Raw genomic sequence first — 12,888 nt, 5'->3', positions numbered from 1 at the left:
CATTCTCTTCGCACTACAGAGCAATGTTGCAAATGTTGACTAAAAAAGAACGTCGGCTTGTCTTAGCTTTTCTTGACAATGGCGAGAAGCGCGATTGTCGCCAACTTTTGGCATTTCACATTACTTTTGCTTGGGGCCTCCGAAACAACCATATGTTTGTGATCCCGGAAGTCGTCATCCCCGCCGTTTCATGATAAAGTTCACCTAAAAAAGTTGCGCACGGCCGTCCCGGTATTGAAGTATTGACCGTGTTACAACCGCGTTATTGGTAGTGATATTTTTTCGGCGGAAAAGCTTGAACATGAACGTGAGTAACTTCTGAACTCGCAAAAAAAAAAACAACGAAAAATTCGCATATAAGACGCACCCTTGTATAGGACGGACCAGCAAAATTTTTGAAAAAAAGCCGCGTCTTATACACCAGAAAATACGGTAATTCAATTACTGCCATGTCTGTTTTGAACGGTGACGCATTTTTAAAACACCGTGACACATGTGCGTATCACATACCGGGCCAGAGCGCGATCAGTAGAAACACATAAAATATGTTCCTCTAATTTTTTTCTCGTTGCGCAGGCACTGACAGAGGAGGCCCTCGTTAACAGCTGACGAGTGCTTTGAAGAAAAGCCGCCGCGGTGGCTCAGTGGTTATGGTGCTCGGCTGCTGACCCGAAAGACGCGGGTTCGATCCCGGCCGCGGCGGCTAGAATTTCTTTGGAGGAGAAATTCTAGAGGCCCGTGTGCTGTGCGATGTCAGTGCACGTTAAAGAACCCCAGGTGGTCGAAATTTCCGGAGCCCTTCACTACGGCGTCTCTCATAGCCTTAGTCGCTTTGGGACGTTAAACCCCGTAAACCCATAAACCCGCTTTGAAGAAAAGTGTGACAGAGTATACGTCGTCATTTCGCAGCTTTCTCTTTAAAACGTGACGATAAATGTGCGTTGTAAAGCCGGTCGTATCACCAACAAGCGCTCTACCACCCGGGTGTTTGCTCCGAATCGCACAAGCTTCTCGTGGAGGCCGACATGCCGCCGTGTGCGCTACATTTGCCTACTTATACATTAGTTCAAACTAGACAGCCTAGACAGATCTACGTGAAAAGGAGTCCGCAAACGACAGGACAAGCGAACGAAAGCGAACCGCGCACTGTAGCAGACGACAGCGCAGACGATACCCCCCCCCCCCCCCCCCCCCCCCCCCCCGTCTCCGGCGTCTGCGAGACCCCTGTGTTTGTAAACATGGTGTTGCTCTCTTTCTTCTTTCCCCCCATCTTCCTCCCTTCCCTTACGGCGCGGTTCAGGTGTCCGCCGAGATATGTGAGACAGATACTGCGCCATTTCCATTCTTCAATAACCAATTTATCAATTTATCCATTGTGAGTGCAACTAACGCCATTCATGCTTTCGTGTAGATGTTCCTGCAAAGTGTATGCATTAATCGAGTTATACACCGAAGCCGCGAAAAGTAACTCTACTAATAGCGCCTCAGGGTGTTGGTGTTCAAATATGGTCCGATGTAGCGCACCTAACATGCACATACAAATTATTTTGTGCAGCTTCAATGTTTGCTCGCTTTAGTGCCCACTCCGCGACTAATGCGTTCTGCTTAGAACGCTTCGTCATTCGTCAGTGGTTTGCAGAACTCCCTGTACCATGTACCGCTGTTACCGCATTGAAGTAACAGCGGAGGGGAGGGGGGAGTTGCTTGCGTGTCCACAAATAACCGTGTTCCGAGCTCTAACAGCGTGGTCTAGGCGTGCTGAACTGTTCATGATGCAAGAAGAACAAAATAGATAGTGCATACCGCTAACTTGTACGCGTTATGAAAGCTGGTAACAGGAATCGAAGCTCAAACAAAAACTGTCACTGGAACATTGGAACATGTAGAATTCGTCTAGCCTAGCGGCTGCGTCTTTCTTTACAAGTACTGTTTTTTTGCTCCTTCGTGAGCGGAACTTCTCAGTTTCTTAATTTTGTGCACCAATGGGCTTATTGCACCAGCAAGCAAACGACAAGTATAACGGCGCACATGTCTGTACGGGCGCTCCATGAAGGTATATTATACGGCATATTTCATCTGAGGAATGCCTCTTGCCAAACTACGCAGAATGTCAGGACGGTTAAGTGATATTCACTTAAAGGAGCGTTAAGGAGCAATTTTCTCGTCTACAACCTTAGCCTGCTAATTCAGCTCTTGCAACCAAGGGTCGAGTAAATGCAATTCATCATCATCATCGTCAGTCTGACTACACCCACTGCGGGGCAAAGGCCTCTCCCATGTCTCTTCAATTAAACCTGTCCTTTGCCAGCTGCGGCCACCGTATCACCGCGAACTTCTCAATCTCATCCACCCACCTAATTTTCAGCCGCCCCATGCTACGCTTGCCTTCTCTTGGAACCCGCTCTGTTACGCTTAAAGGGTCAGTCTACTGAATTTTATCGACCATATTTTCTTTGCGGCAACCGATAGCTCTTTACTCAAATTACCGTTTAGCCAGCTGTGGTGCCAAGGAGTGCGGTAGAACATTTTAAAATAGAATTTATTAATGTGGGAACACATCTGTATGAGATGGTAGTCTCATCTGGCAACCATCTGGATTTCCGCCGCGCGGCGACAAACATGGCGGCGCCCGTCGAAGCCGGACCTCTCGCTTCGGACTGAATTCTCGTTGTTGCTGCCTTTTTCAGTGCGTTCACTGGCCATAAATTGGGCGCCTGTCTTTCGCTTCGTCTCATCTCGCCTATAAGAAAACATATAAGAGATAAATTTGCTTTATTTTAATAATTAGAGTGACGATTCTGCCGCTCCTAGGCTTAAGTGGAGAGTCGGTTTGTTTACAGCAATGGTTCCCGTCCTGACGACCAGATGGCGCCACTATAGGCGGAGTTTATTTTTGCGTCTCTGCTTGCATACGCTGAACTAAAAGTGGGAATGTGCCTGCGTTTTGCGTACGTGTAACTATAAATATTCATGTGATTTACAGAAAAAGCGAGCGGTACGCCTTCTACAGTTTACTAGAACAAAACGTGCGTTTCTCTGACATTGGGGCATACAAATGGTACGTAGTATATTCACTTATGCTTCTACAAAGAAAGACTACCACTTTCTTGAACAAAATGAACGTTTGGGGTCGCCACCATGCTTTTTTACGCGACTCTTAGCGCCGAAATAAAATATAAATTCCTGCCTAAACCGGGCGCAGACCCCTCGTTATTGATGTTATAGGGTGCCAACTACCAGAATATGCCATTATTTATACACTCATCTCGGTGAGGACCAGTGGTTATCTTGCGTTCGCGTTATATTTCCTGCCCAAGCCCATTTCTTCCTCTTGATTTTGATAACGATGTCATTTACCCGCGTTTGTTCCCTCAATCACTCTGCCCGCTTCGGGTCTCTTAGCATTATACTTATCATTTTTCTTTCAATAGCTCGCTGCGTTGTCCTTAAGCAAAATCCTTTTTGTCAGCCTCCACGTTTCTGCCCCGTAGGTGAGTACCGGTAAGATACAGAAGTTGTGTACTTTTCTTGTGAGGGACACTAGTAAACTACGATTCATAATCTGAGAAAACCTGCCGTATGCGCTCCACCCCATTCTTATTCTTGTAATTATTTCCCTCTCATGATCCAGATCAGCGGCTACTACCTGCCCTAAGTAGACGTATTCGCTTACACCTTCCAGCACCTCGCTACCAATTGTGAACTACTCAATGCAATTATTGTGTCCTAAAAGGCAAAAAATAAACGAACACCGCATATTCTGACATCGCTCCCATCGACTGATAAAATCCAGAAGACATTATGAGCCTGCAGGTCCTCCCAGTTTCTGGTTCAATATATCATTCTGCTCTGTGTATGGGGGACCAACCGGTAGGTGCTGTTGCGCACGTGACCAGCGTTACAGACGAACTGTTGCTATTATCCTGCAGTAAAGATTGTGTAGGAAGAGAGCAATATGCGGTGCTGATCGCCTGGCCTTGATAAATTGCGTCTCAGAGCGACAATACGTCACACACTCATGCGGTTATGGCGAGGAACATCGTGGCCGTCAAAAATTTATGATCACGGTGTCTCTCCTGTCAATACTTGCGGGAGGCTTATGAGGTTATGAAGTCAAATGAACGTTAGATTAGGTGAAGCGGCCGAACTAACTAGTACCCCAACGGAAGCAGCTGGCCTTCTGTGCCTGAAATGTCGACAGCGTCGAGCCAGGCTATTCGGAAGTTCGCGTTAAGGAGATATATGGTTCAACGGACGGCGGCACGTCTGCCCTTGGTCTAACAGTATATTGAGAGTAGTCTACATGTTCCCCCCAGCTCAGTGGCTTTGGTGTTTGGCCGCTGCGAATGTTTTGTGAGCTCGACGGCGGCCGTTCGATTCCGCCTGCAGAGGACCGTATCTCCGTGCAGGCGAAAAAAAAAACAAAAAAAAAGACAGGTACACCCATAAAACACTTCGTGTTACTGCTGGAGAAATGCGTTCTCGCCGAACGCGCTTGCTAATTAAGGCGGATTATCGCGCTTTTTCTGTGCTATTCTTTCCACAGGAGGTGTCACGAAAATCGGGCCGTGTAGTAGTAGTTGTAGCTCTCGGGGGATAAATAGCGCGTATCCACTGCGTGGGATTAGTGAGGACACAGGTGGGGCCGTGTATTCTATCCAGAATATTTTCTTTCTTTTCGTGTACTACTTGTATTCATTTTTCTCGTCTTCAAAAGTCACAGTAATCAATAATAATGAGGACTACTCACACTACAGCACAGCCAAGCTGCATGCACAGTACGTGCCCATATCTATACTGCACGCATAGGCGTGCACAGGTCTCTCCGTAAAGGGAGGTTAAAGTTCATGGTAGCGCCAGTTCAGGTCTTCTGGGTAGCAGAGAACAATGTAGTACGAAATTTGCGCCCCTTTGCCATGTCTTTTAAGGGTTGGGCACTTCCTCCTTTGCACCTTCCCCAATCTCTGGACACACCTGTAACTGTACGTTTACCCAACGGTCATCGAAACTGCACTGGACGTCCTATGGACGTCCACACAACGTTCACAGGACATCCAGGGGAATTTTAGTGCCCACTGGGTATAAACACACATATGATCTTTGTTAGGGTGCAAGTGAGCTTGAGTCTTCGCTATTATTCAAATCAGCTTTGCAGCGTTGACGCAACATTGAGTCCACTAAAATGTGGGCTGCAGGCCCTAGAATGAGTTTCTGCATTGACGCCTGTGTACTCGAAACCCGTGTAAAAATGGAGGGAGTAGGGTGCGGATTTTAGGATTTTATGGCTTCCGACGCTTTTTGGTTGTTCGCAAGAATTCCATATAACGGGGACAGGACGGAGCGCACCCTGGAGGCGATGAGCATGCTGTGGACGCCGCCGCATACGATGAGCACTCCCCAGGGCATGGTGGACACCAGGCGACTCCAGCTGACCAGCCTGCTGGGGGAGGAGCGGCCGTCGCCCGACCCGCCACAGCGAGCGAGCGGTTCACCGGGCAGTGCGAACAGGGCCACGAACAGAGCTTCGCCCACCAGCGTGCTTGTGGGAGCGCTGGGCATGCGCACAAGACACGACGCATGTCAGGCGTGTGTACTGCAAGACTCTTCGAGTGGCCGCTATTAGTAGTCGAGACGTAAAACCAGAGAGTTAATATACTGACTTCAGAGAGAAATCGGCGGCCGCACTCCCATACGTGCCCTGTCCAATCTTGATGATGATGATGATACTGAATTTTTATGGCGTAAGGGCATCTCAGCGCCAAAGAGTGCCATGGCACAAGGTATTTTCCTTGTCTCAAGGTGGGGTCAAGGGCTAATTTCGCAAGCATTTCCCCCTGAAGAAGCCGAGCACCAGGCCAGGAGAAAGCTTGTACCCATTGTATCACCGGTGGGTATCCGGCGGCACTGGGGATCGAACCCCGCACCTCCCGAATGCGAGGCGGATGCTCTAACGACTAGGTCACCGCTGCGGTCCTGTCCATCTTCTTGCTCACGGCGGCGGCAGCTATGCCCAAATACCCTCTGATGGGCTACTGTTCTATTCGGACCAAATGTATAGCGTACTAATTTGGCGACAATTTTTTTCGCATCGGGGGCATCTAAGAAGTACCATGATGGCCGATGAATCCTGAAAGTGCAAGTGAGCATGCCTGCAAAGTTTTCAAGATCAATGCGCTTATAGAAAGACAAAAATATAAAACCACCTCAATAGCACCAAAAGCGGCCCCAGCTGTCGCGGTGGCTCAGTGGTTATGGCGCTCGTCTGCTGACACGAAAGACGCGGGTTCGATCCCGACAGCGGCGGTCGATTTTCGATGGAGGCGAAATTCTAGAGGCCCATGTACTGTGCGATGTCAGTGCACGTTAAAGAACCCCAGGTGGTCGAAATTTCGGGAGCCCTTCACTACGGTGTACCTCATAAAATGAGTCGTTTTGGGACGTTAAACCCCCATAAACCCTAATTTCGTTCTTCTTTATGTGCAAGCGTTCTCGGCAGCACCGTGATGGCGCTACACGGGGTTAGCACAACCTTCTCTCTCTCTCCCTCCCTTCGCCCCAATTTCCAGCCTACGTATAAGCAGTACAGCTGCTACTGGAAACGTACGTACTTCACGTACTTCGTCTTTTTTCGAAGGACATGTCCAGTTTGCTCTACGGTTGTTTTACAGCCAAAACAGTTATAAGGAGTTTAACAGGGAAGAAGCCTCACGCCGGCCCCTATTCATGACACGGCATCACGTGGAATTTTGAGACCGTGTCTTGTTAGAGCGCGCCTCGATTGCGAAGTCTTGCATCAGTAGCTTTGGGAATCATGCAGGAAAAGTACGGGAATCGCCAATCCTTGGGTCTTGTTCACCACTTGGGTAAAAGAATAACGAAGGGAATCAGTTTTAACGGAACCGGCTTGAGAGGGCTGGTTTTACCAGCGTCATGCTCTGTCATTTCTTTTTTCATTTTTTTCATTCCAGGACACACGTTCGAAGACCAACAAAGCGCAGGATAGTTTGCTTACTGCAAGACCCGGTCTTCCGTCAGAGTCTCCTCGTGGGCGTACGCGAACTTGCTGATGCACCAGGCCACCGTCATGATCAGGATCAGGCAGTCTCTCAAGCTGCGAAGGACGTTGTGCCGCGCAGTCTTAAGGTGTATGTGCTTGGGAACTCCATTTTCATGCAGTGAGATGAACGATGTTAAGACATAGCATGACATTTCATGAAGCCAGTAAAGAACAGCTCTCAGTCTCTCGCGGCGACTAGAGAAAACAGCCTTGAAAATACTCGAATCATCAGTAGGAACCACCCCAAACAAGCATGTTACAGCGTTCTCTTCAATGCATGACGTGCAGATGTTGTCTGATATGCACGCTTTAAACAGTAGCATCTTGCATTCGCTATGCTCTGACAAATTGTGCTAGAAAGCATAAGGAGTACCCTTAGCTTAGAGATGCATTTTTAATAATGGGCGCCCAGAGGTGCAGCCACTGGAAGATGCTCTGAAGGAGGCACCTTCCGCGTTTGGATAATGCCAGGTAGGAGCCCTCATCTTCTCTGATTCGCTAGGTCCACTGAGAGGTGGAAGCTTTGGACACACACAGAACACAGTTTTAAGCTGAAAGAAAGCTATACTGTTGACGGAGTAAAATATTGAAAGCTTAGGACGAAGGTTCTCCTCATGTTAGAGATTTAGAGCTTCGAAAGAAATACAAGTGCTCTACTAAAAGGCGTAAAAGCCGCCGCGGCGGCTCGGTGGTTATGGTGCTCGGCTGCTGACCCGAAAGACGCGGGTTCGATCCCGGCCACGGCGGTTTAATTTCCATGGTGGCGAAATTCTAGAGGCCCGTGTACTGTGCGATGTCAATGCACGTTAGAGAACCCCTGTTGTTCGAAATTTCCGGAGCCCTCCACTACGGCGTCTCTCAGCCTGAGTCGCTTTGGGACGTTAAACCCCATAAACCAAACCAGACCCTAAAAGGCTGAAAGGCATACTGCCGTGTTATCGCGAAAGACATATACACAATATTGAGACTGCATGAACAGCCATCTATTTACCTTGTAGGTACAATCCAACAATAAAAATTCTTATACGTCTTCCCTTGAAACAGATGGTAAATGCTAGGTTATCGTATTGGCTTTAGTAGCTTTCCGTCAAAGATTTTGGTAGCACGGCCCAGTGCCGCTTACCTGAAGGCGTTGATCTCGTAGTACTTGTGCTTGAGAGCGTGGTTGATGGCGTACCTGGCGTCCTCGTCTTCGTCAGCATCGCTGGGAGGAAAAGAATTCAATTACGAACGCTTTTCCTTTGGGCTATGCACTGCCGCCTAGCATTAAAGCAGTGTCGGATTTGGAAACGCGGACTAGAACAAATATACATCGCAGGATTTTACTTGTTTAATTCAGCATGTCCGCTGAATAAACGGACAGCGAAGTGCTTTTTATTTCTGAATATCTTAACGATGACATACTTCTGCAAACACTATTCCATTAACAAATACCCCGTGTAGAACAGAAACGCAATTTTTGACAAGGTACCGGTGGAAGATTCTTGTCTGGTTTTGTGCTACGCACACATCTATTGCATTAGCCGTGCGACGAAATAAGTCGATCTCATTGCTCTGATGTTTATCCCACTGTCGCAGTCTTATTTTCCTTAGGTCTGAGAAGAAAAGCGCTATGGAGTCAGTTAATAGCGCGACTGATTTTCCATAGCCTCTGCGCACACGTGCCTTCAATTTAGCCTTTTCATTGATATAATGCGTTAATGTTTATTCATTAGCCTATCCAGAGTTGGGACATCTCTCTGTATTCCTAATACCTGCATGTATTTGTCTCAAGCAAATACACGATGAGAGCAGAAAACTGAGACTGCTATCCTGATAGCTTTGCGATGTTGCTTCGACGAACCACGAGCCTACCATCGACCAGAAAAAAAAAACAAATAAAAAACAATAGGCAGTCAACGTGCTCATAGACGTGTTCATAAAAGATGTTATGACGCTGCGTCGTCTTCTCCGACGGCTTCTGCCATGATTTAGAGCACTCGTTCCTGGCATTTTCGAAAAGGCAATTTCGAGTCTGAGGAGGGCACCCCCACATATATTCAGGCAACCCTATTACTATGGTGGAATTCCATGAGTAGCGTAAGTTATCATTGGTAAATCACAATCACTAAAAAAATATTAAGGGCCACGGGGCATGGCAAAAAAGATATTCTTCAAGTGATTGCGCAAGTGTACTAGGCAGCATACCACATGTTGAGTCTACCTGTCTTTAGCGAGGCCATACTACGTGAGCACAAATGACAGACAACGTCATTTTACGGGCACCTACGAGACAATTCTCGATTTCCAAGAATAAGATAAAGAGCACGCGAAAGAAGAAGAAAGCACAAACTCAAAAACTGTGCCCCGGAATTGAATTTCTGCACTCGTGAAAACAAGTACAAATCGCAACAAACATTTTTTTTTGTTACTTCAAGGCAAACGCACTGCGGACCGCCGTAAATGGAAGTTAGAATTTCATCTGGCCTCACCTTTCTATACCGACTTCTCTAATGACGTCGTAGTTTGTTGGATAGAAGAAAGGAGACAATTTGGTTTCGAAAACACGGACTTGAGCAAAGGAAAGGCAGAAAGACTCAGTCCGTTGACTAACATTCCGACCAGAAGAATTGTTTTCAGCTGGGTTTCTTATCGATCCTTACAGTCTGGGACTTAAGAATCTAGGTCAGGGATTTACGGATTTGAGATTTACGGGCCGGTGGGCCTGGGCTACAAGGTACTTCTTAGCATGTCGACCAGTGCACATTCCATTTCTAATCCCCGGAAGAAACCCGGTCTTAGGAAGCAGATTGTTTGCTCTGTACTCTAACAGTGCGTTCACAGGCTAGAAATCCAGCGAGCTGAAATTGCTTCTCGAATGCATTCAATTCAACAGAATATATTATCATGGGTAAGTGAATAAAACAGCAAAAAAAAATGATAAAAAAAGAGGGGGATTCTGGAGTGACATCGAATGAAACCGGTACAGAGAAAGTGATGAGCGTCTCACTAGCGTTCCAGGTAGCCCATCATGAGGAGACTCCAGGCGAAGGCAACGGCGCTGACCACGACTGGCAAAGTGACCAGGAGCCATCGTGTCAGAGTCAGCTCCTTGCGGTCACCGTTGCTGCGTGCGAACGGAAACAATTTGTTAAAGCCCGCACTTAGAAGATGCTATTAATAAGTCAATACACATCCATGTAGTCCCACACCCTATCTCGAGAAATGTGCACAGTGGTTGATGAGATTTTCCTGATAAAAAGCAGTGTTCACCTGCGTAGTTATTGAAGGTGCCACGATACGCATTTTGGCGAAATCGAAATATGCGTATTGACGCAGAGAGGAAATCACTCCGAACGAATTGGCAGACAGATGGTAGAAAACACAAATTTGTTTGGCAGAGAGATCGTGGAAAACATACATTTGTCTTATATTTCCGCCTATTGGCTGAAGCTTGAGCAATAACCAAATCATATCTGGTTGCTACCACACGAATTAGAGCATTATTAGCATTCTCCTTGTTCTTCGTGACCCGTCTTTTCATTTTTATTTGCTGCGGACGACGCAACTAGCTCGTTCGCTATGTCACACCAATCAACACACAATACGAGCAAGTATAATGATATAGGAAACTGCTTGGCGAACACGAGACAGTACTCGATATGATTGAAACAGCGCAAGGCCGAAGGCCAAAAAAAGAGAGCAGAGGAAAGGAGGAAAAGGACAACACAGCGCTGAACTAGCAACTGACATTTATTTGGCACGCTGCGCGTATAAATACATTCAGGCACCAAAATAGAAAACCACGCATAGAGCAATTCATGCACCAGGATCCCTGCAAGCAAACACAAACTAAGAAGTGCGATTCAGGAAGCGAAGTTCTTTTTGTGATAAAGACACTGATGCAGCACTTACACATGTATCACCATACTTCTTGATATTCGAAGCCTCGATAATTTCCCGGCAAAGCTGGTCTTTGTTCCTAGCAACAACTCGGCAAAAATTAAACTGTGGGGTGCAATCACATTCACGGCAATGCGTGCTAAGGTTACGAGACTCTTTGTTATCTACATTGTTGCGGTGCTGCCTGAGCCTATCATTTAAGCACTGTCCAGTCTGGCCAATATAAAACCTATTACAAGTGAGAGGAATGGAATACACGACATTTTTTTTGACACTTCACAAATTTGCATTCATGGTTTTTGGGGCAATCGGGGGAAGTTTTCCCTGGGTTGTTGACACGCGTACACAAGCTAGATAACTTAACGGGGGCCGAAAAAACAACATCCACTCCGACTCTTTTACCAACACTTTTCAAATTATGTGATATCTTGTGGATATAGGGAATGGCTGCTACTCGCTTACTTGTTTGACGTTCAGAACTGGCGGAGCATTACAGTTTCTTCAACAAAACTTCGGCCACAGAAGAAAGCACGCGAAGCGGATAGCCACTAGCAGTAAGCCTCTCTACCTGGTTACTAAAGCTGCGTTCGGTTAGATGTAGACAGGATTTTGTAAGTGCACTCCTGAAGCTTGACATGACAATTCCTCTTTTAACAAGCTTCGAGTGCGCGGAACTGTAAGGTAGCAACGGTTTATTGGCCCTAGGCTCGAAGGACCAGCACACACTGTGTTGGTAAAAGAGTCGGAGTGGATGTTGTTTTTTCGGCCCCCGTTAAGTTATCTAGCTTGTGTACGCGTGTCAACAACCCAGGGAAAACTTCCCCCGATTGCCCCAAAAACCATGAATGCAAATTTGTGAAGTGTCAAAAAAATGTCGTGTATTCCATTCCTCTCACTTGTAATAGGTTTTATATTGGCCAGACAGGACAGTGCTTAAATGATAGGCTCAGGCAGCACCGCAACAATGTAGGTAACAAAGAGTCTCGTAACCTTAGCATGCATTGCCGTGAATGTGATTGCACCCCACAGTTTAATTTTTGCCGAGTTGTTGCTAGGAACAAAGACCAGCTTTGCCGGGAAATTATCGAGGCTTCGAATATCAAGAAGTATGGTGATACATGTGTAAGTGCTGCATCAGTGTCTTTATCACAAAAAGAACTTCGCTTCCTGAATCGCACTTCTTAGTTTGTGTTTGCTTGCAGGGATCCTGGTGCATGAATTGCTCTATGCGTGGTTTTCTATTTTGGTGTCTGAATGTATTTATACGCGCAGCGTGCCAAATAAATGTCAGTTGCTAGTTCAGCGCTGTGTTGTCCTTTTCCTCCTTTCCTCTGCTCTCTTTTTTGGCCTTCGGCCTTGCGCTGTTTCAATCATATCATGTACAACCAACTCGCCCATCAGCTCGTGCTTTCGAGACAGTACTCGTACGCGACAGTTCTCCTGTAGTGTCATAGATTACTGTGCAGCTGGAATTGATTACCACACGTCGCAGTGATGGGTGATGAAAACGACATCGATATTCAGTTGTTTACCAAACATTTTTAGTGCGCTAAAACTCATAGTGGCCATTCACCACATTTAACCGTTGTGCGTTTGTTTGAGGCCTGTTTTGTGGCAGGCGACAGCTCAATTAATCGTAAAAGGCTGCTCGGGAAGAGTCACCGCAGTCGCAACCTAACCCAAGCAACCCTAGTCCCATCCATTACATCACCTGCCATATAGAAGGGCAGTGGCAGTGGCGCATCCTCTGACCACTGTACCACTGCGCTAGGAGTGGTAGGAAGACTCTCGGGGATCTGTGAATGTAGAGAATGACAAATTCCTCATATGTGGACATTAACCCATTACTGCTATTTGAACAAATGCCATCCGCGAACACTGGATGTTAACACCAGAACGAAGTGTAAACCAAACTGCTGGCGCACCTAATTCGCTGTGGGCCGAACTGC

The 12,888-nt window shown here is 46.9% G+C and overlaps 1 protein-coding gene across 1 annotated transcript in view; it reads right to left on the bottom strand.

The window, feature by feature from the left end:
* Positions 1-12,888, bottom strand: part of LOC149363508 (uncharacterized) — a 38,531-nt gene that overhangs the window by 6,809 nt on the left and 18,834 nt on the right. The window contains exons 9-12 of the mRNA XM_089568564.1: positions 10,047-10,163; positions 8,181-8,261; positions 7,013-7,111; positions 5,347-5,551 (exon numbers count right to left, since the gene is read on the bottom strand). Coding sequence (XP_089424690.1) covers positions 5,347-5,551; positions 7,013-7,111; positions 8,181-8,261; positions 10,047-10,163 — 502 coding nt within the window. The remainder of the gene's footprint in view (positions 1-5,346; positions 5,552-7,012; positions 7,112-8,180; positions 8,262-10,046; positions 10,164-12,888) is intronic.

This window comes from Amblyomma mixtum, chromosome 2, assembly GCF_055824585.1.
Source record: "Amblyomma mixtum isolate Tamu chromosome 2, ASM5582458v1, whole genome shotgun sequence".
Taxonomy (NCBI): domain Eukaryota; kingdom Metazoa; phylum Arthropoda; class Arachnida; order Ixodida; family Ixodidae; genus Amblyomma; species Amblyomma mixtum.
This window is presented reverse-complemented; position numbering and strand designations above follow the sequence as displayed.